At 44.5% G+C, this 26,785-nt stretch overlaps 1 protein-coding gene across 1 annotated transcript; it reads right to left on the minus strand.

Annotated features, from left to right (window-relative positions):
• Positions 1 to 2,422: 2,422 nt before the first annotated feature.
• Positions 2,423 to 26,604, minus strand: LOC310796821 (uncharacterized protein; the record flags this gene model as incomplete). The annotated part of the gene is made up of 39 exons (XM_083659054.1): positions 2,423 to 2,534; positions 3,242 to 3,414; positions 3,606 to 3,720; positions 3,919 to 4,096; positions 5,266 to 5,475; positions 5,754 to 5,849; positions 6,125 to 6,244; positions 6,456 to 6,530; positions 6,866 to 6,929; positions 7,628 to 7,758; positions 8,296 to 8,478; positions 8,632 to 8,682; positions 8,838 to 8,936; positions 9,590 to 9,667; positions 9,782 to 9,902; positions 10,011 to 10,180; positions 10,443 to 10,541; positions 10,804 to 10,902; positions 11,099 to 11,239; positions 12,133 to 12,219; positions 12,468 to 12,632; positions 12,873 to 12,986; positions 13,221 to 13,371; positions 14,883 to 14,977; positions 15,486 to 15,575; positions 15,785 to 15,956; positions 16,142 to 16,330; positions 16,414 to 16,484; positions 16,643 to 16,732; positions 16,985 to 17,074; positions 19,530 to 19,679; positions 19,819 to 19,854; positions 20,283 to 20,358; positions 21,814 to 21,879; positions 22,032 to 22,085; positions 24,408 to 24,434; positions 24,586 to 24,639; positions 24,890 to 24,952; positions 26,539 to 26,604. 39 exons carry the CDS (start codon positions 26,602 to 26,604, stop codon positions 2,423 to 2,425), a joined length of 4,221 nt encoding a protein of 1,406 aa, XP_083515180.1.
• Between the last annotated feature and the right edge of the window lie 181 nt (positions 26,605 to 26,785).

Raw genomic sequence — 26,785 nt, forward strand, 5'->3', positions numbered from 1 at the left:
TGTTATTGCACAAGACACATGAAGTGTTTAAAATGGTGGTGGTGGGGCGTTAGGATGATTTGGGTCAACAATTCACAATAACTGACTTTGCCTATAATAGTCACGACAGACTACCACACCAACTGCTCACTGGCTCCAATGTGAGTGACCTACCGGTATATTGGAAACTGAAGGAATTGTATCGGATTGAGAATTGACCTACCATTTAAACCTTTATGATGACAGACAAGGGATCTTGGAAAACATACAGAAGGCTAACTGTCATTCTAACCCTGTAAGACATGTGTGGGCAACACTAAAAGGACAGGTGTCCTTCTGAGATAGGAGACAACCTTGAAGAGCATCAACCTCTCTCCACAACTCAACATTTTAACCCAATTATAGAGGTGTAGAAGCCTAATGTAGCCGCCTAAACAATTAGTAAGTGCACTGTCGGGAGCAGAATAATCCTCTTAACTTGGCTATGGAGAGCGCCTCATGGCAAGAGTGTGTCCATCCATGCTAAGTGACAACTGTGCACTGGGCCATGTAGGACCTGCTTGATTCAAGGTGGCATGAAGGTGTTATTTCTTTATTATTATTATTATTATTATTATTATTATAGCAGTAGCTTCCAACTGGGATGTGTTAGAACATTAGATGTATAATGAGCAAGATGTTGCGCGATTTTGCTCAAAAATGGGAGAGGAAAAAAACGGTCAATCAAAGTGTTAAGTGATAACACTTTATTCACCCACACAACAAGGGGCTTTGTTCAGCTGTTGCTTGTGTTGGCTGGCTCTCTTACATAACCATATGACTCTCAATGTGTTATTTCTGACTCTCGGTGTGCCATGGTACAGAAGGACTAAACACAACATTATGTGACTTAAGCTCGTTATTGTGCCTTTTTGTGACTAGCTATATAGGGAGTTTGAGGCTATTGATCATATTGACAGATACGGGTGAGTGATCTTGAATGATTGTGCCTTAGGGGCCTATTGCTCTTGTCTAGTGATAGCAGTATGGGTAAATGGAAGGATGAGACATTTAAATCACAAGAGAGATGGGGCTAGACAGGATGGGGGAATGGTATAATTAAGCAGCTTTTGATGATGGCTTAATTCAAAGCATTGGTTCAGATGAGCGGGCGGATCAGGATGTCCCTGTGGTCTACTTACACAGCTACACGTGAATGATCACTTTCTCTCTTCTTTTGCATTTCTTATTCATGTCCCTTCAACAAACCCTCTCATTTTCCCTGCTTGTTGCAGAGAGAGAGAGAATGTGAAAACAAATTAATCTCACAATATATTTTCTCAATATCGCACAACCCCCCAATATCTCACGTTAACGTGCAATCCTTGCAGCACCGGAGGCAGCACCAGGCAGCATTGCAGCGTTGGCCCCCCACATTTAGAAATCCAATCGGAAAAAAGCGACAAGCAGTGTGAGCCATAAAATGTGATCGGTTCCATGCACCATTACACAGGGTTTATGAGATTCCCAGAAAAATTCTTAAGTGTGTGTATTCTTGTGTGTGCAAATGAATGAGTATTTGAGCGTGTACAAATGGAACAGCATAAAACAACAGAGCAGGAACATCACGTTTACAACATGTTTCCTCTCCGGCGGTCAGAGGAACACACTCGTCATTCATCGTGACCAAACAGATGACATCATTCATGGACTGGACTGGACCGCTCTCCTCAAAGCAGCACCCACGTCAATGACATCAGCATGGTAATGGTCAATGCATCATTGCAGATATCTGAGCAGGCAGTATCTGGTTTATGGCGTGTTACTTTTAGTGGACGTAAAAAAATGTCTTCATCCAAAACACCGTACAGTACCAATGAGTGTATGTTTAGTATGATTAGCCACAGTGGGAATGGAACCCGTAACCCTGAGTGACTTGCTCTATTCATTAAACTGTAAAAGGCCAGAATCTATAGGTGTGACTATGATCACCGGGGATTGGGTTTGAATGTGCCATTAAACTAATAACTAGACCCCAAACCCAAATCTTGCATGCACAAACACAGCAATAACTGAATGTTCATTTGGTAAATATTGAAATGTGTTTTATTCAGACCTAACATTCCTAAATACTGATTTGTAACTTGAAAGCACCATGTTGACCTAGATCACAGATATGCACAGTGCACACTAGTAATTATACACCTCACATTTATCAACACAAAAAAACAACTCTATGCAACTTTGAAAATGAACATGTTCATACTTAAAATGAGTTTTTCTTTTTACAAAGACCCTTGTTTCTAATCTAAAGCAGATCAACGTGAAGTCAGTGCAGATTGATTGTAATTGCACTGAGACGCAAACGGACACTGAAAATCTAATTAGTGAACTAAATTGTCCCCAGATGTGTCCTCCACACACAGGTCAGTTGTGACAGTGACGGTGTCACCTCGTTAACACCTCACGGTCTTCTTCCACCTGGCTGGCCAGGTTGCCATGGTTTCCTGCACACCCGGCAACGGCTGATAACACTCTGTAGAGAACGTCCCTTCACTGTCTGAGGAACGGGCTTACTGTAGAGGAGGGCGCACACACACACACACATGCATGCACGCGCACACACACACACACACACACGTGCGCGCACGCACGCACGTGCACACACGCACACAGAGACACAATGGCAAGAGTGTAATTACTGTAAAAATCACAATATTATTTGAGGGAGAGTCGTGGATGGCAGCTATATAATGGCTTATTTGCTGCAAGGTAACACAAGTGTAGATTGTGTGGTAAAAGTGCATTAACAATCCAACAAGCCAGCAAATAAAAACAATAATAAAAAGCCTTTTTTCACTTCTAAGATAAGATGAAAACATCCCTGTGGGGAAATTGGGCTGTTGCAGGAGAAAATAATAACATGATACTGGCTGCAAAGAAAAGTCGACTATAAATAAGAATATAAAGTCATATAAACAACCAATTTCAACACCAGGACCTGCTACCTAGAGATGTCCAAAACCAATATCAATACCAATACCATTTTCACACCAAAAGGTATTTAGTGTTTCCCACAGAATTTGATTCTTGTCAGATAAACTCTCCATTGAAACCCATAATAATGAAATTATTTTAGGGCAGCTCTCTCAGGCAGGGGCCCCCGCCCCACAATGAAACTGTTTGCAGGGGCCCCCGCCCCACAATGAAACTGTTTGGACTTCCACTTTAGCCCTACTTCATATTGTGCATCCACTTGCTTCCACAGAGGGCGCTAGTTTACCTGAACATGTTGTTGGGGTCGAGGGAGGCCAGCCAGTAGCTGAAGGAGTCAGGATAGTAGTTACAGGTTCCCCTGCCGTGACACTCGATGAAGGGCACCTGACGGAAATGTTCCAGACAAGAGCCGGGGGAAACCAGGGGCTGAGAGGAGCCTCCTGCCCCGGCACCCGTTTGCTGGGTGGGATGGGAGGGTGGGTTGGTTGGATGGTCGAGGCGGAGCAAAAGATAGCGTAGGGAGAAATAGAGACATATTTGAAAAAGACAATATTGGAAAACCGAAAAGGATAAAGGGAATAACAATAAATGTCAAATGACTATATATGTTAAGATCCTCAGATGCAGGAGAGGAATGGTTATTGCTTTACCATGATAAATGAGTATCCAGTCCAGAGGGACTCCCAGCCTCGGGGACAGTGTGGCGTCTGGGTCGTCTGGCTGTGGATCGCTATGGCATTGGACGTGGTTTCACACACTGAACACCTAAACCAATGGACACGCATGAACTTGAACCAATATGCCAGTATTTTAGTTAGTTACATGTAGTGTGTGTGTGTGTGTGTGTGTGTGTGTGTGTGTGTGTGTGTGTGTGTGTGTGTGTGTGTGTGTGTGTGTGTGTGTGTGTGTGTGTGTGTGTGAGAGCGTGCGCGTGCGTGCGTGTGTGTGTGCCTTCAATCCTACCTGCTGATGTATTTGGCCAGCTCCTGCCCTGTGATGGCGACCATGCTGGGAGGCATGGGCATGGCAGTGGACAGCCAGTAGGAGTAGTCGTTGCGGGAGGCGTAGCGGCAGGTGGTGTTGGTGTCACAGAACAGGAAGGGCATGGTGTTGAAGTGAGGGAGGCAGCTTCCCGTGGTGCCTGGGGGGGCAGCGGGAGGCCATCAGACAGGCAAAACTAACAATAGCTCTGTTCGTAACCAGTCCCTATTACAGAAATAGTGGGCTATATAGTGTATATAGTGTAAACTCTCAACTGTTCATTTGATTCACTATATTGCCCACTGTAAAATACCCACAATGCAGAGCAATTTCTAGTGAACAGAGAATGCACCCTACAATTTCTCCCATATACCACAATGCAATGCTGTCATGTTCACCGATACTGTCTGAAACTCGTTTGATCGTTCCCCATAGTTCACTATATGATAAACACTACATGGGGAAGGGTGAATGAGTGAACCATTCCGAACATGGGTAATGTCCCAACGACCACAACGATCATGTGATGTCAACAAAACTGACGATAACACTTTGGTCCGCCTACAATGAGTCCACAGAGTATTTGTAACATTCAAACAGCTTATTAGTTGACATTAGTTGACATTCAACAATTCAACCGTTTGTCTTTGTCTGTAGATGTTGTTTTAACAGCTTATTAGTTGACATTCTATTTGCTTCCTGTTCCGCACACCTGCACCTACTGTAATACAGTATGTAGGTATGTTCATGAATTGTCACATATACTCTATACATAATCTGTTAAACATCTGTTCAACAGTTGAATTGTTGAATGTCAACTAATAAGCTGTTGAGATGTTACAAATACTCTGTAGACTCTGTAGGCCGACTACAAAATAGAGATGCTGAGAGTTCAGTCCCATTATGTTTATAGCCCCTTATCACACAAGCATGTCTCAAAGGCCTTTAAATAGCATCATCACAGAGTATACTTACTAAGTCATCATATATCTACACAACATAGGTTACATCATATACATTTGACTAGATTGCATACATTGTATACTATACAAACAAACAGGGCATATCTTTAGACTGTGGGAGGAAACCCATATAAACATGGGGAGAACATTTAGAAAGGGGGGGGGGGGAGATCGAGATTCGAACCCACAACCTTCTTGCTGTGAGGAGACAGTGCTAACCAATAAGCCAGCGAGAGAAAATCGAAAGAGGAGAAAATCGTTATGTTGTGCTTTGTCCCAAAAGAGAGACAGAGAAGTGTGTGTTTTTTCTGTCTGTGCTGCAGTGTCTACTTTGTACTTATGGACATGCAGGTTTCCATGCTCTCACCCAGGTCCTGTCCGTAGGATTTCTCGATCCCATTGATGAAGAGGAAAGAGTAACCGGAGTAGATGAAGCTGGTGCCTGGAGGGCAGTCAGGCACATCGATGGTCTGACTGTGTCTGGCTATCAGCAAGCTGTCAGACAACCCTGGACCGCTGCTGCCTGGAAACCCAGGATGACCCCGCCGGCCTGAGTCTCCGGCGCTGCCTGGCGGACCTGCCCCGGGACAAACACACAAAGCCAATTTAATGAAGTAGCAAGTGGCAGAGGGTGGGCATCAGACCAACATCATATAATCATTATACTGCATCAACTCCTCCACAAGCAGACACACACACACACACACACACACACACGCGCACACACACACACACACACACACACACACACACACACACACACACACACACACACACACACACACACACACACACACACACACACACACACACACACACACACACACACACACACACACACACACACACACACACCTGGCACTCCTGGTGGTCCTTTGTCTCCTTTATGACCAGTAAACCCGGGCTGGCCAGGTGGGCTGGACCCTACCACTCCCTTGGGGCCGGGAGGGCCTATCAGGAAAAGGTCCAATGTAAAATTTCCCAAATAATAATATGTGGTTTTTATAAGAAGAGATAGATAGATCTACAGTAATTAGATGATCTTTATGGTAAAACAAAAACAAAAAAACAAGAAAAAAGACCATTAATTTGTAAATGTCTTGGCATTTCAATCAAGTGAAGTCAAGTGAAGTAGCTGCAATATTCCTTTATATTGAGGCTACATTGAGCAGATCTTAAAATCAGAGTGAACATATTATTCTGGGTCGGAGAGAGAGGTTTTGGACCTGCACGGCCTGGTGGTCCTGATGATCCGGTGCGTCCTGGGAGTCCTCGGTTGCCAGGGGTACCAGGGGAGCCTGGCATACCAGGCTCATTCTTGCCACGTGTTGGTTGACCTTTGAGACCTGGAGGGATACAGAAGGAATTATTAGTGTTGTGTCCCCTAAAATATACAATACCTGTGGCCAGTGGTTGGTGCTGTGAATGCATCAAAACTGTAAACCGGTGAGGTGGAGATGACATGTTTTCAAATCATTGTTTTGAATGTGGCAGCTATGAACACCACCTTGGTTCAGGTTATTGAAAGTAATAGTCGGACCGAGACTTGGGGCTCACCTGGTGGTCCAGGAAAGCCTTGGGGCCCACGTTGGCCAGGTGGTCCTGGGGTATATCCAGGGTCTCCCTTGTCACCTAAAACAACACAGTTCATAATTAGACAACACATTTAAATTAGTCTTCACAGACTATGACTATGTCTCAAATTCCTGTTCAAGAACAGCATGTCTCGTATCAGAGCAAGGAAACAAAATATGGCATATTAATCTTCATTCATCTCTCGTCATATTTCCAATAGAGAGATTGAGTATGTATGATTCTATTCTCTATCCTCTTTGCGTTACACCCCAATTGTGGGAAAACAAATCAATTGTGGACTACTACTATTCTGTAGTGACATATCTCTTTGTCTGGGGATGAATACAACAGTGGCTTTTAATCTATAAACTGAAAATGAGATGATAGATCACCAGGGTGTCCTTGGGCTCCAGTAGGACCCCTATCACCTCTTGGTCCTGGCCTGGCTCCTGGCCCCTGGGGACACCATTGGAACAATGCAAGGTCAAAGGTCAGTCTTAAAACACTGCAAAGTTCTGAAGACTCAGTACTGGATACAGTACTGTAGTGTATACTGTACAGCAGGGGTGTTCATAATTGCCTCTGAAAGCAGACTTATAGGGAAAATAATGGCAAACAGACAACTAGTAGGCTACAACTATTGTAAAATTTAACACTAGCTATTTTTAGCCATGAGCAGCTATAGAATTGTATTGCGCAAATCATTATTCTTTGCTAGCTCTCGCAGGCCACATAAAATCAGGTGTCAGGTCGGATTTGGCCCCCGGGCCTCGAGTTTGACAGATGTGCTGAAAATCCCACTTCTTTCAGAGTAATATGGATAATACAGAACTGCAGTAATCACAAATGAGACGGCTTGCACATCAATTTCACAAACTCCATCCAAATTATATTATTTACTATATTATTTTAATGACATTTTTAAATTGTTGTTTACTTTCTAGCAAGCCAATACCATGCTAGAAAGACTTGTGTCTCACACAGTGCACAGTCATTGTGATCGAACTTTTATGTATTACATTGTATCGCAGTTGTATTGAATTATGAACATCCCATCACTAACTGGCAACTGTTCATTTGTATACTTCACACATAGTGGTTTTATGTTTAATCTATCATTCACAATTACGAATACACTTCTATATGTGACTCACAGGTGGACCAGGAGGACCTGAATCTCCTTGGGGTCCAGTGTGTCCAGGGCTCCCTGTTGGACCCGCGTCCCCTTTGTCTCCTTTTAAGGCTTGCACACTGTGTCCTGGAGGGCCCCGTGAGCCAGGCCAGCCTGCAGATAAGGAAGACAGGGACTGATGTTAGTGAGGATCAGAACAGTGGTGTGTTAGACCCTTAAGACTTGTATTGTATGATAATTGTTTATTTAATGTCATAATTTATGTTTCTTGTGGGTCCCCACCAAAAGCTCAGAAAGCTTCCTCGGGGTTCCCATTTGCACACTCTGGTTTTCCTTCATTTTTCAAGTTGTATATTTTTCCAAGTGTGTGTGAATAAAAGAAATCTGAATCTGAATCTGAATCTGAAGACAGGGACTGATGTTAGTGAGGATCAGAACAGAGGTGTGTTAGACCCTTAAGACAGGGACTGATGTTAGTGAGGATCAGAACAGTGGTGTGTTAGACCCTTAAGACAGGGACTCATGTTAGTGAGGATCAGAACAGTGGTGTGTTAGACCCTTAAGACAGGGACTGATGTTAGTGAGGATCAGAACAGCGGTGTGTTAGACCCTTAAGACAGGGACTGATGTTAGTGAGGATCAGAACAGTGGTGTGTTAGACCCTTAAGGCATCTAGCAGTGAATCCCCACCTGGGCTGCCATTGTTTCCAGGATGACCAGGGTCCCCTTTTGGCCCAGGAACACAGTTCCGCCCCGCTCCTGGTGCTCCTTTCAGACCGGGGGATCCGGATGGACCTGGCGCTCCTCTGTCTCCTGTTGGTCCGGGGTGGGCTGTCTCAGCACTGCCAGGAGGACCAGGGTTCCCGGTTGGACCTACAGAAAGCAAAACACAAAGTGGCGATCAGTCACTGAAGAACTACTTTTTATGACTTACTGTAGTGTGTTTTGGAAAAAGGAGGAAATCGAGGCTAGGTAGGTTATTTGTAAAGGTCTGGAAATGGTTGATGTCATTGACCTGAGACTCACCTGGTTGACCATCGTCACCACGCCGACCAGGAGTCCATCCTAATATAAAGCCTGATGAGAGGAGATGAGGGAGGAGAGGTGAGTTGTGGCAAAATAATACAAAAAATACATAGATGATAGATGAGGATAGAAACAAAACAAAAGCAAACAAGATTTCTAATGCAAGTGATCTGCATGACGTCTAGCAGAGCCATTACATGTGTTACCTGTCTCCCCCTTCTGCCCTGCTGGTCCAGGGATCCCATCCTTGCCCTGGTCGCCTTTCGGACCTGGACTACCAGCGAGACCCGGCAGGCCTGAGTTACCTGAGGCAAATGAACATGGACAAGACATGAAGGTGAGATTACACCTAAAATATACTGTAATACAAATAAAATAAAATATAATACAACAGCATAACCAAAGTTTACCAAACCCCTTAATTTTTGTCCCTGAAATGTGCTTAATTTCTCTATACATAAACACAAATTATTCATTACAAACTGCATATCTTAAAAGGAAAAAATAAAAAGTAGGGGTTGCTATCCTGGGTGTTTAAGGGATCTATTCATTGGGATAGTTTATGCCTTTTGTGCAGGTAATTATATTAGAAAGTGAAATAAAATAACTCTTCTCTATTAACTAATTTTAAGTGGATTTTGCATGAATTAAGATGTGAATTAATGTAAAATAATGAAAATGTATGGTTATTTTAAGGGATTAGCATTAGTGTTCACAATAAAATCTAATATAACTAACATTTCCAAAGCGTGTCTGCATAAATTATATAAATTTATTTATTATATAAAAACCCATCCAAGTGCCAGCCTTTTAAAGTGTCTTTTTACAGCATAGGTTACACAGTACAGTAGGTGGCACTTTGGGAGTATGCTATTCATTAACACAGAGTCTATAATGTGTCGTCCCTTTTATAGTGTCAAGACTTTTATTCAAGGTTCAGGATTTTAAGAGACTTTGCCTGGAAGTCCAGATCCTGGGAGTCCTTTTCTTCCCGGAGGCCCATTTGAACCCTGGGGGCCTGGAAGGCCTGGTGGACCTGGAACAGGGCGGGGAGGAGGGGGGTTAAGAGAGCATGAACACAAACTACAAACAATCATATTCCTACAGTCCTCAACTTCCCTCTGAATATGACATGATCAGGGGTAGTGACCGTTATATTCAGAAGGTCCTGGGCTGCCTTTGGCTCCGGGGTTTCCTGGAAGACCCAGGGGCCCGATGAAACCAGGTTCTCCTTTCAGGCCCTTCAACCCAATCCCAATGGCAGGTTCACCCTGAGGAGAGGAAGAGGAAGAGGAGAGGGAGAGAGAAAGAAAGAAAGAAAGGAGAGAGAGAGAGAGATATTCAGACAAACAAGGTTCTACTGCTGCTGTGTCAGTTACTAATCCCGTCAAACTCTTCAGGTCATTCCTCAGCACCTTCTGTCCTCGTGGTCCGGGGGGTCCGTAGCTGCTCGGCTCTCCTTTAGCTCCTTTGCAAGGATTTGGACCAGGTGGACCATCTGGACCAGGCCCTCCAGGGAAGCCTTGATCTCCCTTGATTCCATTCAGACCTGGGAGGTTAACACCGAATAATGAATTTGGGTAAGGTGAATGAAATGAGCTGAACAGTAATGTATTTTTTCTGTAATGTTTCTAAAGAGAACATAACAGGGCAGTGAAAACCATGATTCTTTTTCTCCTCAGACTCAAAACTTCACTGATGTGAATACATCGTATTATATACCGTATTTGTTTGTATTTCTCTCATGTGTGAATTTGTATGAAATCCATTACAAAGTGTGTATGGGTCTTAAACCAAAGTTTGGGTGTTACCTGGAGGACCCTGGAATCCTGGAACTCCCGGGGCACCAGCAGGCCCTGGACCTCCTGGTGAGACCACTATCCCATCAATACCAGGATCACCTGGGGGACCTAGACGGACAGACAGACGCACCCACCCACACCCACACACAAACCCACACACACACACACACACACACACACACACGCACACACACACACACACGCACGCACACACACACACACAGATACAGTACACACATACACGCAAACACGTTACACAAGTTATCCTATAGTAAGAATACATTTTCTAGTAACCAATGCAATGACACAACATGCGGGTTGTGCTACAACCCAGGTTTTACGAGTGAAGTACGAGAGTTCTTATGTTTACCTTTAGGCCCGGGGCCCCCTGGTTGACCCTTCACCCCTCTCAGACCTTTGCGTCCAATACTTCCAAAATCTCCATGAGGGCCATCAAGACCAGGCAAACCTGAAACAGTACAGCTGTTAGAATATTACCATATTATAATATATGCCACTATATAACACAGTAGAATGAACGGTCCTGTAGCAGATAAGCAGAGAATAACCACATTTTATTTCAACCTGTTTTTCAAAAGAGAGATCTGTAGAAATAACAAAGTTGAAGCATACTGCCTCACTATAAACCCTTGTGTTGTGCTTACCAGGCAGCCCGGGTTCCCCTTTGGTTCCGACTCCATTGGGCGGTCGTGGTGCTGGAGGCCCAGGAGCACCTCTGACGCCTGGCTCCCCGTCGATGCCTGTTGGCCCCCGGGGACCTTTGGCACCATCTCGACCTGGGTCACCTGTAAACCATCAGCATGAACATTAACTGCAGCATTAGCCTTTGTTCACACCAGGCGCTTAACATAAGCAGAGCTGAAGCTTGATGCACGCTGAACCTGAGCTCACTCTTAATAACTGGTCACACCAGAAGCCCTCTCTTTTCCTCAGCGCCTCGCTCGGAGCTGCTCCACCGGCCCCTCCCCCCCCCTCACAACTTCCATTGAATTCATGCCTGGGAGCTCAGTCCTTCAGCTAGGACTGAATCCTGAACGATCGCTTGAGCATGCCTTGAGCATGCCTTGAGCATGCCTTGAGCATGCCTTGAGCGTGACACGTGCGCGGCTGGTGTGAACGGCATCGCCTGTTAACAAGGACGCGTAAATTAAACTTGTGGGTTAGGTTGAGTTTAGGTTGAGCGTTGCTTCGGTGTATGGTGTGAACGGGCACTTAGAGTGGATGACAATTACTACTACAATGACTCAATACCAAGAAGTCTTAATCTGAGTATAGATGGTGATACCCATTTGTGTGTTGTGTTGTGTCCCTTGTATGTTGTTTGTTTAGAGGACCGCAATGGAAATAAGCCTATGGCTTTATTGTGTTTTTATCCTCGGTGATTGTCTGTATTCCCTGTCTCTGTGTTGACATTCACCAAATAAAGTCAATCAATCAATCAATCAATCAATCAATCAATCAAGTAGAAACCTCCAAATTGACATAATTGGCAGTTTACAGTCACTTACTCTGTGTGTGTGTGTGTGTCTGTCTGTCTGTCTGTCTGTGTGTGTGTGTGTGTGTGTGTGTGTGTGTGTGTGTGTGTGTGTGTGTGTGTGTGTGTGTGCGCGTGTGTGTGTGTGTGTGCACGTGTGTGCGTGCGCGCGCGCGTGCGTGCGTGTGCATGTGTGTGTGTGACCTCTTGGGCCGGGTGGTCCTGTCACTCCAGGCAGTCCTTCCGACCCATATCCTGGTCTCCCATCAGGTCCAGAGTCTCCTCTTGGTCCTGCAGAAGTCCCAGTGATGTATTTAAATCAGGTGCTGTGTAAGCAATATTCTAGAACAAGTGCAGTTTGTACTCTCCCATGGTGCTTTTTTAAACTCCCTTATATTAATTAGACTAGAAATCATTTCTCCTTTCTAGCGTGCCTAGTCTAAAGAAATCTGAGACTTTGACACAAGGTCTGCATTGAAGACTTTACCATCATGCACTGACTTCAGATGAGATATTTGGGGTAATTAAAGCAACAGTACCTGGTATACCGGGCATGCCATCTTTTCCCCTGATCCCCTTCGGTCCAGAAAGCCCAGGTAAACCCCACCCAGACACCCCGGGAGGACCGGGCTCTCCGGCCGGGCCGGGCCATCCGAGCCCCGGCAGACCTGTGTTCCCGTTCTCACCGGGCCGGCCATTAGCACCTGGGAGAGGGGAGGCAGAGATGGGACAGCGAGGTGGTGGTGGAGGAGGGAGGAGAATGGTGATGAAGGAAAGAGCTGTAAAACTACAAGAACATGAAACAACAATACATTCATTTTGGTCAACAGTAAGTATTTACTGTAGTTTTTCAGGCGAGGCAATTGTCAACAACTATTTTTTACATTTAGTGTCCATCTGGAGTTGACAATAAAGTACATCGCATGACTTCCTTCTACACTGACCTGGATGTCCTGAATGGCCGTCTGGTCCCGGTGGTCCGGCCGGTCCAGGTAAACTACCATTACAAGAGTCCTTATCACCTTTCAGTCCTGGAGGCCCAATAGACCCTTTGCTCCCTGTTTAAGATTCAAGATGAATGTAATAGCCATAGTGAGTAAACATGTCATAAATGAGCAATTTGTCTTTGTGCATTATGCAACACAGCAATCACAGCAATAGCAAACACAGGAGCAAAAATGACACAAGATAGAACAAAAGAACACAAGATAGTAAATTAGTAAGTAATTAGATGCCTGTGTATGTGTGTCTGCCTGAGTCTAGACTCTACAGTAATGTGTTTGTTTGAGTACCTTTATCTCCTTGAAATCCCGGACCTCCTGTTGGCCCTCGGCCTCCAGGTCGGCCCGGGGATCCAGGGTCTCCTGTGGGGCCATGAGCTCCATCTTCCCCTGCGGGACCTGGGGGGCCGTCGGGCCCGGCGTACCCGGGGCCACCGTCACCCTGACAGTCATAATGATCGCCATTTATTCATATTGTTCACAATCCTGTAACCACCTTCTTTTACACATACAGTGGAGCTCCTTGCAGTTGGCATAATGCTGTCAAAAGTGATGCTGGGTAGGAGACATGATGAGATGATTCACTTTTCACACACATGGAACACAAGACAGAGACAAAAATATCCGCTCCATCTGGAGGATGGTGGGAGCTGTCTGTGGTGCTGAAACAGCTGACAGAATACACAGAAGGTGAAGAACCAGAAGTCTTCTCCTTCAACACTCTACCTCAGTTCATTTGACAGGGTGAATTTTCATTATATTCCATAATATAGAAGTTAGAGAAAAGTAACTTTACAGACAGGGGGGGGGACGATTTTAATGTAATTGAAAATGTTGTTTCTTTTGCATCTGCAGTCAATAGTGTAACACTGGGATAGTGTAAACACAGTCAATAGTGTAAACACAGTCAATAGTGTAACACTGGGACAGTGTAAACACAGTCAATAGTGTAAACACTGGGATAGTGTAAACACAGTCAATAGTGTAAACACTGGGATAGTGTAAACACTGGGATAGTGTAAACACAGTCAATAGTGTAAACACTGGGATAGTGTAAACACAGTCAATAGTGTAAACACTGGGATAGTGTAAACACTGGGATAGTGTAAACACAGTCAATAGTGTAAACACTGGGATAGTGTAAACACAAACACAGTCAATAGTGTAACACTGGGATAGTGTAAACACAGTCAATAGTGTAAACACTGGGATAGTGTAAACACAGTCAATAGTGTAAACACTGGGATAGTGTAAACACAGTCAATAGTGTAAACACTGGGATAGTGTAAACACAGTCAATAGTGTAAACACTGGGATAGTGTAAACACTGGGATAGTGTAAACACAGTCAATAGTGTGAACACTGGGATAGTGTAAACACAGTCAATAGTGTAAACACTGGGATAGTGTAAGCACAGTCAATAGTGTAAACACTGGGATAGTGTAAACACAGTCAATAGTGTAAACACTGGGATAGTGTAAACACTGGGATAGTGTAAACATAGTCAATAGTGTAAACACTGGGATAGTGTAAACACAGTCAATAGTGTAAACACTGGGATAGTGTAAACACTGGGATAGTGTAAACACAGTCAATAGTGTAAACACTGGGATAGTGTAAACACAAACACAGTCAATAGTGTAAACACTGGGATAGTGTAAACACAGTCAATAGTGTAAACACTGGGATAGTGTAAACACAGTCAATAGTGTAAACACTGGGATAGTGTAAACACAGTCAATAGTGTAAACACAGTCAATAGTGTAAACACTGGGATAGGGAGATAAAGCCGTTACCTTTTTTTTTCTTCATATGGTTCAACAATGATGGAGCTTATTTCTACTTTCATTGAATCAATTGAAAGATACTGTTCCTATACTCATATTATTGCCCACATGTATCCACACATTTTGAAGTCATTAAAATAAAATAGATTTTCTTCCTGGTTCTGACCTTCAACCCTGTAGGACCGGGAGCTCCAGGTGCACCTGGCCGACCAGGGACGGCAAAACCTGGGAGGCCAGGGAGACCTGGCTGCCCATTTTCACCTGTAAGAAGTGCACGAACGCATGCACATACGCATGCGTGAGCACACACACACACACACACACACACACACACACACACACACACACACACACACACACACACACACACACACACACACACACACACACACACACACACACACACACACACACACACACACACACACAAATAGTGTAAGGTTGTTCCACATTCTCCTGAGGTGCTTGCGGTAATATTAACCTTCAAAACAATCTCAATAACATCAAATTGATGCTATTCGTGATAACTGAAACTATGCATGTGAATGACCTTTCTGCCCTGGGAAGCCCGGCACTCCAGGGAATGAGACATCTCCTCTTTCTCCTTTCTGTCCTTGATAACCTGGCGTTCCTGGGAAACCTGCGGCTCCTCGACTTCCTTGGAGAAGGGTTATGTCAGTGAGTACAAGTAGTGACTAACCCTTTCCATCTTCTATTATATAGCTATTTAATCATCCATCCATCCATCCATCCGCCATAGTGAAGTTACCTGGGCTTCCACTTGGACCAGGCAGACCTTTAGATCCAGGTGGTCCAGGATGTCCTTTTGAGTGGATGTGGCTGGACTCTCCTTTCTCGCCTGCCAGTGGAGGATGGAGAGAAGAAGAGGGGATATACAAGTCAGTCAGTCAGTCAGTCAGTCATTCAGTCAGTCTGTTGTTGCTTGTGTGTGTGTGTGTGTGTGTGTGTGTGTGTGTGTGTGTGTGTGTGTGTGTGTGTGTGTGTGTGTGTGTCTGTCTACAGGCTATGTCTCTGTCAAATTGTCTATTCGCCAATACATTACATTACCTGGGATACCAGGCTGTCCTGGCAAGCCAGGCACCCCAACATCTCCCTTATTTCCCGGGAGTCCATCGGGCCCATTCCCCTGTGGCCCAGGATTGCCAACTGGTCCCGGGCTGCCTGAAAGCCCTGCTGGACCTGGCAAGCCGCGATCCCCCTCCCCACCAAAAGATGGGTACTGGAGAGAGGACGGGACGTTTGTTGAATCAATGAAAGGATGAGGATTCAATTCACAACACTAAAACAAAATCACAATAGCTGACATTTTGGTAGAGAATGGATTATTTATTTTCTTTCATTGATAATCCATTTCAAAGAAAAAGATCTGTCAATGGTCAAATGCGTCTGTCCAAACCCACTCACCCAATCTCCCTTGGGGCCTCGAACACCTTTGCGACCCGGTATCCCAGGGGGCCCGTGAAGGCCGTCTGAACCGGGCCTCCCGGAATGTCCTGGGGCTCCTTTCTCCCCTTTTAACCCAGGGATGTGGTAGGAACCTGAGTCTCCCTTTGGTCCTGGCATGCCTACAAATCCTGGATCACCGGTGGGACCCTTTGGAGAGAAAGGATTGTTTATACTGTAGGTATTACTGTCTTAGACACCGACTCTAGTCCCTGAAGGAACGGTTTTCTTACCTGTATTCCAGGTAAGCCTCTATTTCCTGGGAAACCTGGATCACCTCTGCCCCCCGGTCCTTGATCATATCCTGAGTGACAGAAACATGAAAAATATCCAGTTGTATTTTACACCAGTTTTATGCTGCACACTGCTAACAGCAACTGATAAAAAATAAATGCAGTTGAATGTGGATGTAGGACAGGGTTGGTAGAAGCTGTGCGTTTGCATGGTGGTGAATGTGTTTACCAGGGAGGCCAGGTGGACCAGGGGGTCCCCGTGGTCCTGGGAGGGGTGACCCAGTTCCATTGCAATCATAACAGGTTTCCCCTTTCCGTCCTGTCCAGAGAACAGCCATAGAAACAATACATCAGTTATATTTTGCACAATCACATTACAATCAATCCACAATAAAATACTGATGGATTGACTATGGTGGGCCTGCTGATACCATATAATTTAAATTCGAAACAGCCACAGATAATAGTTCTTGAGTCTTGAGTCTTGAGTTAGGAGCTTTCAAGAGTCTTCCCACCAATGTGAAACTAATCGAATACTGACTATGGATCCATGAATCAGTTAAGTTCCCACCTTTCTCTCCAGGGTACCCATCATATCCGGGAGATCCAGGGCCTCCAAACACTCCTTTAATTCCCGGAATACCTTTGGTAACCCTCTTATCTGTAACAAACACCATAATCAAAGTCAGTCAGACTACTAAAACCATCAATACTCAAAAGACCTTAGTTGGTTTCCCAATATGTCCATGTTATTCTCAAATACCTAAGCCCTGTACCACGAAGCTCAATTAGTGGTTTAGCGAGGTAACTTCAGGTTTGACCCTGGTTTGGCCGTGCTACGAAGCTAGTTAACTTCTTACCGACATATATTTCCATAGCAACTTATGCTTCACTTACTTTGTTTAGACAAACCAGATCAAGGGACAAATCCTGGATCTTCTTATAGAACATTCGTGGTAGGCTCTAGTGTACCTCGTAATGTTTCTATACATCACTGATGCATTACTGTTGCTCTACTGCAGCCTATTGAACACCTCGTCACTAACAGTGGAGTGCACAGACTCTGAGGGGGCGGGGCCGGGGTGAAATTCTGTCAAATGCCCATTTCTGGGGTTTCTGGGCTTAGTTAGATAAGCTGCCTGCTATATAATTGCAATGTTTTGAGTTTAAGCCGGAAGCTTTGTTGTCCCCCCCCCCCCCCCCCCCTTCCTCTCCCATCGCTTCTGTATTTTTCACTGTAAACCGTCTAAAGCAGAAATGCCAGGAGGTAATCCTTAAAATGGCTTTTCTCCAGAAACGCCCTGGAGGTCTGATTACATTTAGGGAAATATGCTATTAAAAATATATATATTTCTGGTGAATTATGCAAAGTGGCATCAACATACTAGCATTTCTGCCCTCTCACTGCTATTACTGTCATATGTAATCTAACTAAAGATTACAGGTCTAAAATTCAATTCAATGTGAAAATAGATCCCTACCAAAGCAATTTCTTTCATAGAATGTCCCCCCCCCCCAAGCAACTAGTGCTCTCTGTATGCTTCCATACAGAGAGCACTAAATCAGTATTGATATTTCTGGATTATACCACTTTTATACTTACAAAAATACTCATTGTTGGTAACTACTGTATTCAATAACTGAGATATTCCACCTTCATCCACCAGGTGCACTGCCCTGTCAATAAGAGTCAATGCTCAGCTCTTTGAGCCCTTAACGGCGTAAACACACTGGAAATGGAAGCGGCGCTGAAGCAAGGCGAAGAGATGTTAACAGATTTGACCAGTCAGTCACACCGACCGTGGCGATTGTGTGCACCCAGGCAGGAAGTCAGTTCAAGTTGTGACCCGGGGCGTAGCAAATCAGAGAGGCGCGGCACCTCTTCCATATCCAGTGTGTTTGCGCCGTAAGAGAGTCATTGCTACTGCCTCATCTACCCGTGCTTCATTGAATTTCTTCACTTTGACATTCAGAGCACTGTGCAGAAATCACATCGTGTCACTCACTGAAACTGCGCCAGGCTGCTGCAAGTGAGGAGGCATTTGGAGAATCACTCCACAGTTTATTATGGTGTGAACATGAGATGAGATACAGTAAATAGATTCAGGCGTAGAGGTTAGAATTGTGTTTCTAGGCCTCAATAGTTGCGGGGCATTTCTCACAATTTGGGCTTTTTCTTATCTGAAGGGGCGGCAGACATTTGATCTAATCACTGAAGTGTGTTATGGATGAAAAGAGGATGAACACTTTGATGGGGCGTGACATGCTCACTGCTGGGGAGGAAAGTGTTGACGAAGGGGAAAGGAAGGAGAGCCTGTGTTGAATAGCCGACATATAGTGGAAATAGAGTGGTAATGCCCTGCTTATAAGCCTCTTTTAACTTATACCTCTTAAGGTAATCCGTTTTTAATGGCTATGAGACATAGTATTGTAACGCCCAGGCCATGGTGTGGCCTGCTATGGTGTGATTGTGTGTGTTATTCCTTAGGAGCTAAACTCAGTGGACCTTTAGTACTCTATTGTAGAGAAAGGAGTTTTGTTATGTTTATTCCTTGTGTATTAGTCTTTGTCTTTTCCCCACCTGTTGCCCATGTTCACTTGTTAGTCTGCCTTTCCTCCCACCTGTTGCCTATGTGTCTCCGTTAGTCTGCCCCATTACCTGAGTTCTCCCCACCAATCAGTTCTCCCGTTTTGCCCTCTGTGTTCCTGCCTTCCCCAGCTGTCCCTCATGTTTCATTAGTTACCTACCTGTCTATATATTGTCTCAGTCTGTGTGAGGTCCTTGTCGAGTCTTTGTCTACCCTGTTGTTGGTATGTATATTGTCCTCAGTGAATTGCCTATGGTTTCTGAGTTTAGCCTAGCCTCCTGCTAGTGTTTTTGTTATTTTTGTTATTTAAATATAACAATAGTAGTATAATAATAGTAGTAACATAGACCGTTTCAACTTGACAACATAAACATTCTAATTAACCTTAGCTTATTTCCTGTTGCAGTGTTTGTTAATAACAGGAAATAAGGTCGGTTTGAAACTGTTCCTTAGCAACATAATTCCATTGAAACCGTCTATAGTATTTAGATTAAGTAGCTGGTTAATAGGAAGAGCATTAGCACATACTTTTGTCTTCAGGAGGTCCAGGTTGGCCGTTTTCTCCAGGTGCCCCTCGATCCCCAGGATCCCCATCTAGTCCTGGGTACCCTGCATAATAATCCCCCGGCTCCCCGGCATCTCCTTTGAGGCCTGGGAAGCCAGTGGGACCTTGCAGGCCTGACACATGAGGGCCAGAAGATGAACCGCCTGTAGAGAAGGTGAGAGACTACGCCTGAAACATTCAACTCAAGATAGATAGATATGGATAGATGGATAGATGGATGGATGGATGGATGGATGAGCCATTTCAGCTTACCTGGAGGTCCTGGAAGTCCAGGAAACCCCAAAACACCTGTGGAAGAATAACAACTTGAGTAATATATGGTATCATGCGAGAAAGTAAATTCTGATAGCGAAGCAACATCAGCCAATACAGTACCACCATCATTGTATACAGCTATAGAATGTGCTACAACCAAAAGACATGTATGTTAGGGTTAATACTCCTGTCACTAGCTCTGACCAAGGCAATGGCAAAAGAACTGGAGTTGGTCCCCGGGCGCTGCACTGCGGCTGCCCACTGCTCCTAGTTCTAGGAATGTTCGTAGTAGAGGATGGGTCAAATGCAGAGGATGAATTTCCCCATGGGGATAAATAACTTAACTTCACTCGATGATGGCAGACTATAAGCCCGACTTGACTTGTGCTCTATATCTCTTTGTCTTTCACTCTCACTCGGCTGTTTGTCACTTTGTCTGTTCATTTGTTACTGTCACCCACCTTGAGGTCCAGGGGGCCCAGGCAGGCCTGGGAAACCTGGATCCCCGGCAGATCCTTTGAGCACAGGCCCAACTACCTGTAAAAGAAAATGGAGGGACCATGCAGTGAGACCACCAGAATGGACCAAGAAGCAGACACACACTGCTGAAAAGCACAAAGTCAGGGATGTAATCTTTCCCCAAGCAGAACACCTGCATCTGTTCTGTATAAGCATGGCTCTCTCCATCAGCTTGTAGAACTATTAATTAATTGTAAATACAAACATCAAAACTAATGGTATTAGTATTTGCTGATATTTAAAATCAATTAAAGAGTACAATAAGAGAGTGGGACTCACCTGTCCAGGTAGACCAGGGGGACCCCAGTTTCCCTTCGCACCCTAAGGATCAGAGTATACAAACTCTACATGGTGACGTAAAACATACCAGCTAACCCCAAAACATGGCATATTGTGATTGTTCATAACAGATTACTGACCTTCTCTCCTGGTGTTCCCACAGATCCTGGATGACCTCTGGGGCCAGACCTTCCCTGAAGAGAACTATATTATTGTATTTGAAAGTCACACATTAAGGAAATATGTACATATACACGCGCGCACGCACACACACTAGGTCTGCACACCACATACACACACTAGTAGAATAGTACCTGAATTCCAACTCGCCCAGGATCACCATCCTTCCCGAGCTTTCCCTGTATGAAAGACAGAGACAAGTAGACTCACATTAGCAGCACCCCAACTCTGTGTGTGTATATATATATATATATATATACTTTCCAGGCGCTCCTGAGAAATCTGAGGTACAGGTTTATCTGTAGATTGAACGTGTCTCAGAATGTTATTATCAAGTTGCTCACTGATCCTGGGCTAAGCACTGTGAGATACCAGTCACATATGTGGAAACTCTGGTATGACTCTCTTTTATAATGTACTTTTGTTCTTTTATTGTGCCCTTATGTGCTTTTTGCAATTGTGTATGTGTCATCTATGGACCAAGCGTCTGCCAATAAAGGTTTGATTGATTGATTGATATATATATATATATATATATAGCGTTTCTAAAAACATTGTTCAAAGCCATGGAGTTTCACCTGGTTATTATTCTTGTCAGATACCTACAGCACTTGCCCAATCATTGATTAAATCTTTATGACTTTACATTGTCGTACAAAGGCAGAAAAGCTATGATCCAAAATAGGGTAGACTGAAGATGGTGTTACATATTTGAAGTCATATCATATCATATATCATGTGGATTGGGACGAGAAAATAACAAGAATACTGTAAGTGTGGTCTTGTTCTATTCTTGTTCGACATGACATTTTCAGGGTTAGAAGAGGCTTAGATCATTGCATCTCCATCAGATTGGGTGGCTTTGTATTGGCTCTCAAAAATGTCAGGACTAGACAAGACCAGAGTCAGATCAACCACAGCTAATGCACATGTTGCCCTTTCAAAAAGGACCTTCAGTGCTCTCAAGGCTACATGATGTCACACAACTGGCTCCGCCCTCAGAGTGAATCTTACCTCTGGACCTCCAGGTCCTATGGCTCCCTTTGTTCCTTTGATAGGTATGCCATCACCTGGGTCACCCTGGAGAGGAATAAATACAGCAACAGCCATCTTCAAAACTACAGCATTAGAAAGAGCAGGGGTGGGCTTTGGAAATGTCAATAGGTTTAATCAAGAGGTTTAATGCAAAATAGGAGAGCGTTATTGCTGTGAAGTTTGTAAGAGAGACTTACAAGTGAACCCTCGCAACCTTTCTCTCCTGCATCTCCTCTGTCTCCTTTATCACCCTGGAATGAGACAAAAAACAAACAAGATGGTCAGGTTAGGACTGGTAACACTTTCTGTGAAGCCCTCTGAGACATGCTTGTGAATTAGGGCTATATAAATAAACTTGACTTGACTTGACTTGACTTTCAAAATCAAAACAAATCTGGCGTCTGTGTATTTGCCTCTAACTGTGCTATAACAACTCTTGTGGTTACCAGGGAGCTAGTCATTGCTTCCCGTTTCTAGCTTTTAGTCTTATGAATGTATAGGCTACTATTTTGAAATAAACCTGCATAATAGGGATGGGACAATATATCGAAATTCCGTACCAAAATGTGACAATACGTATCATGGGGGCAGAAAAATCAATCGTGAAATTAGCTCCATTTTATTCTGCTGAAGTAATCACAAATAAGACGGCTTGACGGCTTTCACACACTCTCCATCCAAATAATGAGATTTTTAACCCATTGATACCTGATGCAGCATTTGCATGTATATACCTCATTTGTGTGTGTATCCCCTTAAGACCGCGAACCGCGTTCACGCAGTTCGCGGTCTTAAAGGGATACGCACACAAATGCTGCATCAGGTATCAATGGGTTAAATTGTTTACATTCTGGCGAGCCAAGGCCACTGCTGTGGTGACGTGACCTCGGTCTGTTACTGTACCTTTAATATGACGGTGCCAGTGGCGTACTGCTTAATCCGACCGGGTGGCCCGGGCGGTCCTGGTGGGCCTCCTCTCCCCTACATTAACCAAATTGAGCCGACAAACCATTTGTTAATAACCATAGTCAATTATAGAGTAGTATTGTGCTCATGATAGGGAGATCATGGACAAATCGGAAAACAATTATGTGGGGGTGTTGCCCATACTGTACATAAGGTGTGAGACATATACAGTAAATGTGTTTATCTGATGGTATCTTGTAACAGTTTGTATATGCACAATGGAGAATGACACATGCATAAACCACATTTTAGAACATTATCTCCTTTTCGGTTCATGTGCAATACAGTATATTAAAAAAAAAAGTATTACCTTTGTGCCACGAGGTCCAGGGAAAGCATTGCTGCCTCCTTGGCCCTTTGGGAGGGGACAGCACTTGTAAGATCTCTATATCAGTAACTATGGGAATAAGGCTCTGTCTCTTTCTGTTTCTCTGTAACTCTAAATTTGTCTCTCTTTCTCAAACACACACACACACACACACACACACGCCCGCCCGCGCACACGCGCGCACACACACACACACACGACCGCCCGCACACACGCGCACACACACGCACGCACCCACACACACACACACACACACACACACACACACACACACACACACACACACACACACTATGCACACAGAGATATACAAACACACAACCTAACAATGCAGTCACAGCCCCTCTATCTATTATTACCTTAGATCCTAGAGGCCCTTGGCGGCCAGGATATCCCTGTTCAAAAACAACACCAAGAGCAACATCAAGCATTGGACTAGTGTCATGTGTGTGAACTGTGTGCAAGGCCACCAAACAAGTTGACTCACGTTACGTCCCGGTGGTCCAGTGACCCCTGGTAGTCCAGTCCCTCCCGGTAAACCTGGTCGTCCCTGTAATACAAACAATCTTCTTTTATTATGTAAAGTGCCTTTGAGTATCATGAAAAGTGTACAAATAAAATGTATTATGATGATTATGATGATGATTATTATTATGATTATTATGATCATTATTATTAAGTAGTTACCGGGCGTCCATCCCTCCCTTGAAGCCCAGGCCGCCCTGGTATTACATTCAGTGATATCTGAGATTCACCCTGCAGAAAAGGGCGAGACATGCAAACAGTCCATTTAAGTTCAAACTACTGAACTCAGTGTTGAATGAAGTCGGGGAGGGTGATGTGGTGAAAGTGAAGAACATCATCAGCATCATCATCATTCTAAGCAGGAACAAGATCATTGGAAAAATGATTTCCCCCACGGCGTCTTGCAAAGTTCCACTCTGGTAACTTTCCAAGCTAGTATTCTGCCACCTGCGATTGAACATGTTCCCATCACTCAGCTAAGCAGTGAGAATGAGCTTGGAGAATGAAGACGTTTGCCGCTGCAGATGGTGACTGGGAGGGCTGAGCTGATAAGAAAGCCTTAAACAACACAGACATGGTAGATAATGAGCTGTGGGACCTTGGGATGGGACCGTGTGCGCATCAAGATCCTGCTAATAAACTCCTGAAAAACACACAGGCGCTGTCGAGCTGCTCTGCAATTTCACACTTCCTGAATACAACACAACTGGCACTGCTGGTGCTGACAGATGCACTTACTGAGATACTTACATACCTTCGGGCCAGGTGGTCCCGGTAGACCCTGGAGGATGTAGGAAAAGGCAGAGTCAGTTGGTGTTTTTTCAACGGCAAATGGTACTATGTCATAAAAAACTGAAGTTGGTGAAGAGTGTAGGTGAAATATGGTATTTGGTTGCAATCTAATGAGAAACTGTTTTGAGCGTGTGTCCTACCGGTTGTCCTTCAATGGCATGGGCCCCAGGAAACCCAGGAATTCCATCTTCTCCCTAAAAACATGCAATACGTTCACCATTATGCACTGACCGGTTGAGCTCTCACTTTCACTTTCACTTTTGACCGTACATATACAATTTCAAAATGTGTGTTCCTTGACAGCAGAGGAGTGTTCTCCAAAGAGTTTTGTAGAGTGGAAGATACATTTCTGGAGAGGTTCCCTCACTCAAGCTTCACTTAACAGTTGCATGAATGAACTGAAAGTGTTGAATGCGAAGAGAGTCAATTTCAACATTTACTTACGTCTGTTCCATTGCAGCCTGGGGCCCCTGGCGCGCCCTCAGGCCCCTGCAAACCTGGGACACCCTGATGGAGAAGATCACCGGATGTTAAACGGGGAACAGACCAGTGTTGTATAGTCTCGAGTCTGGGTCGACTCTCGAGTCCCCAGTGTTCAAGTCCGAGTCCAAGTCCGAGTGCCCATTACCCGAGTCTGAGTCCGAACATGAGCGTGAATCCACATGTAGATGGAACACACGTGCCAGCCCTCGCACGAAACTGAATAATATCACAGTAATAAAATAGCTATCAATATCTTATGCCAAATGATTAGGGCCTATTACAAAAAAAACGAACAAAAACAGTCTTTATCAATTAACAAGTCAGACTCCAAGTCTGAATGCATGAATGCTAAAGTCCAAGTCTAAGTCCGAGTCATCAGTTCTCAAGTCCGAGTCACGAGTCCTGAAAACGAGTCCAGGACTCGAGTCCTACAACACGGTAACAGATATGTATAAACACATTGAGCAACACACAATTCCATGCTGCACAATCACACACACACACACACACACACACACACACACACACACACACACACACACACACAGACACACACTCTCACAATAGCACTAGACGGAGGCGCCTTACCGGGAAACCTGGAGACCCAAGAAATCCTCCTTTGCCCTGGCGTCCCTGCAAAAGTTTTCCAAAAGGCACACAGGTGAAACCGAATGAATGGATGTCACCCCCGGTCTCCCACTACACAACATGTAAATGTGTCAGCTAAAGTGAAATGTTTGCGCTGGCTGTCGGGCAGCTCTACCCTGCAAGCAAGGAGAGAAATAATACAATACACAATAATAAGAGACCTCAAGCACAGCTGTTGATGTTGTTCACCCACTCCAACATGACGACAAACCCCTGAAAATGCTACTGTACCACATATAGCTTTTTCCACAACCACAGACTGTGAACTGTTACAGTATGTTACCCGACTGCCTTTTGCCCCCAGAGGTCCGTCACGGCCAGTGTCACCCTGTGAAAGACAGCGCAGTTGAGTGACCTCATCTAGAAGTAGTTACGTAGACTTACTGTATTAGCACATCTACAAGTGTTGTAGAGACAAAAGTGTATCTACATAGCCTACTGTACACATTTTTTGCCTGCATGACCTTTGTAGACTTATATACTTCCTTTTGATAACTGTGCTACAATATAATAACACACACAGAGCAGCTCGAAGGGCCGGAGTGAACCTCTACCTTTGGTCCCATAGGCCCAGCATCACCCTCTGATCCTGGATGGCCGTCCAACCCACGGGGGCCTGAATCCCCTGAAATACCTTGGTCTCCCTGTGTGTGTGTGTGTGTGTGTGTGTGTGTGTGTGTGTGTGTGTGTGTGTGTGTGTGTGTGTGTGTGTGTGTGTGTGTGTGTGAAAGAGAGAGAGGGAGAGAGAGAGAGATAAATAATATGATCACATAATGATAAAGGGAGTTAGTAATCAAAATCTCCAGCTTGAAATTTTGTAGAAGTCTCAGTTTCATTCGCTACTGCTGCACATTCTAGTTTGGGGTCTACTGTATACATGTATTGTCTGGTAAATGGATAAAATTTATATGGCACTTTTATCCACAGCGTTTTACAAAATGCCTACATTCACCCATTCACACCGATGGCAGCAAGCCACCATGCAAGGTGTTGGCGCAGCCATCGGGGAGGAATTTTGGGTTCAGCATCTTGCCCAAGGACACTTCAACATGTGGACTGGAGGAGCCGGCGATCGAACCACCGACCTCTTTTATTCAAAGTGGTTAGTGGACAAGCCGCTTTCCCTCCTGAGCCCCAGCCGCCCCACAGTGCCGTGCTTATGTGGGCTGATTGTACTGTACATCGCGTGCTTGATTGATAGGCTTTCCC

Source organism: Poromitra crassiceps (genome assembly GCF_964638095.1).
Source record: "Poromitra crassiceps genome assembly, chromosome: 23".
Lineage (NCBI taxonomy): Eukaryota > Metazoa > Chordata > Actinopteri > Beryciformes > Melamphaidae > Poromitra > Poromitra crassiceps.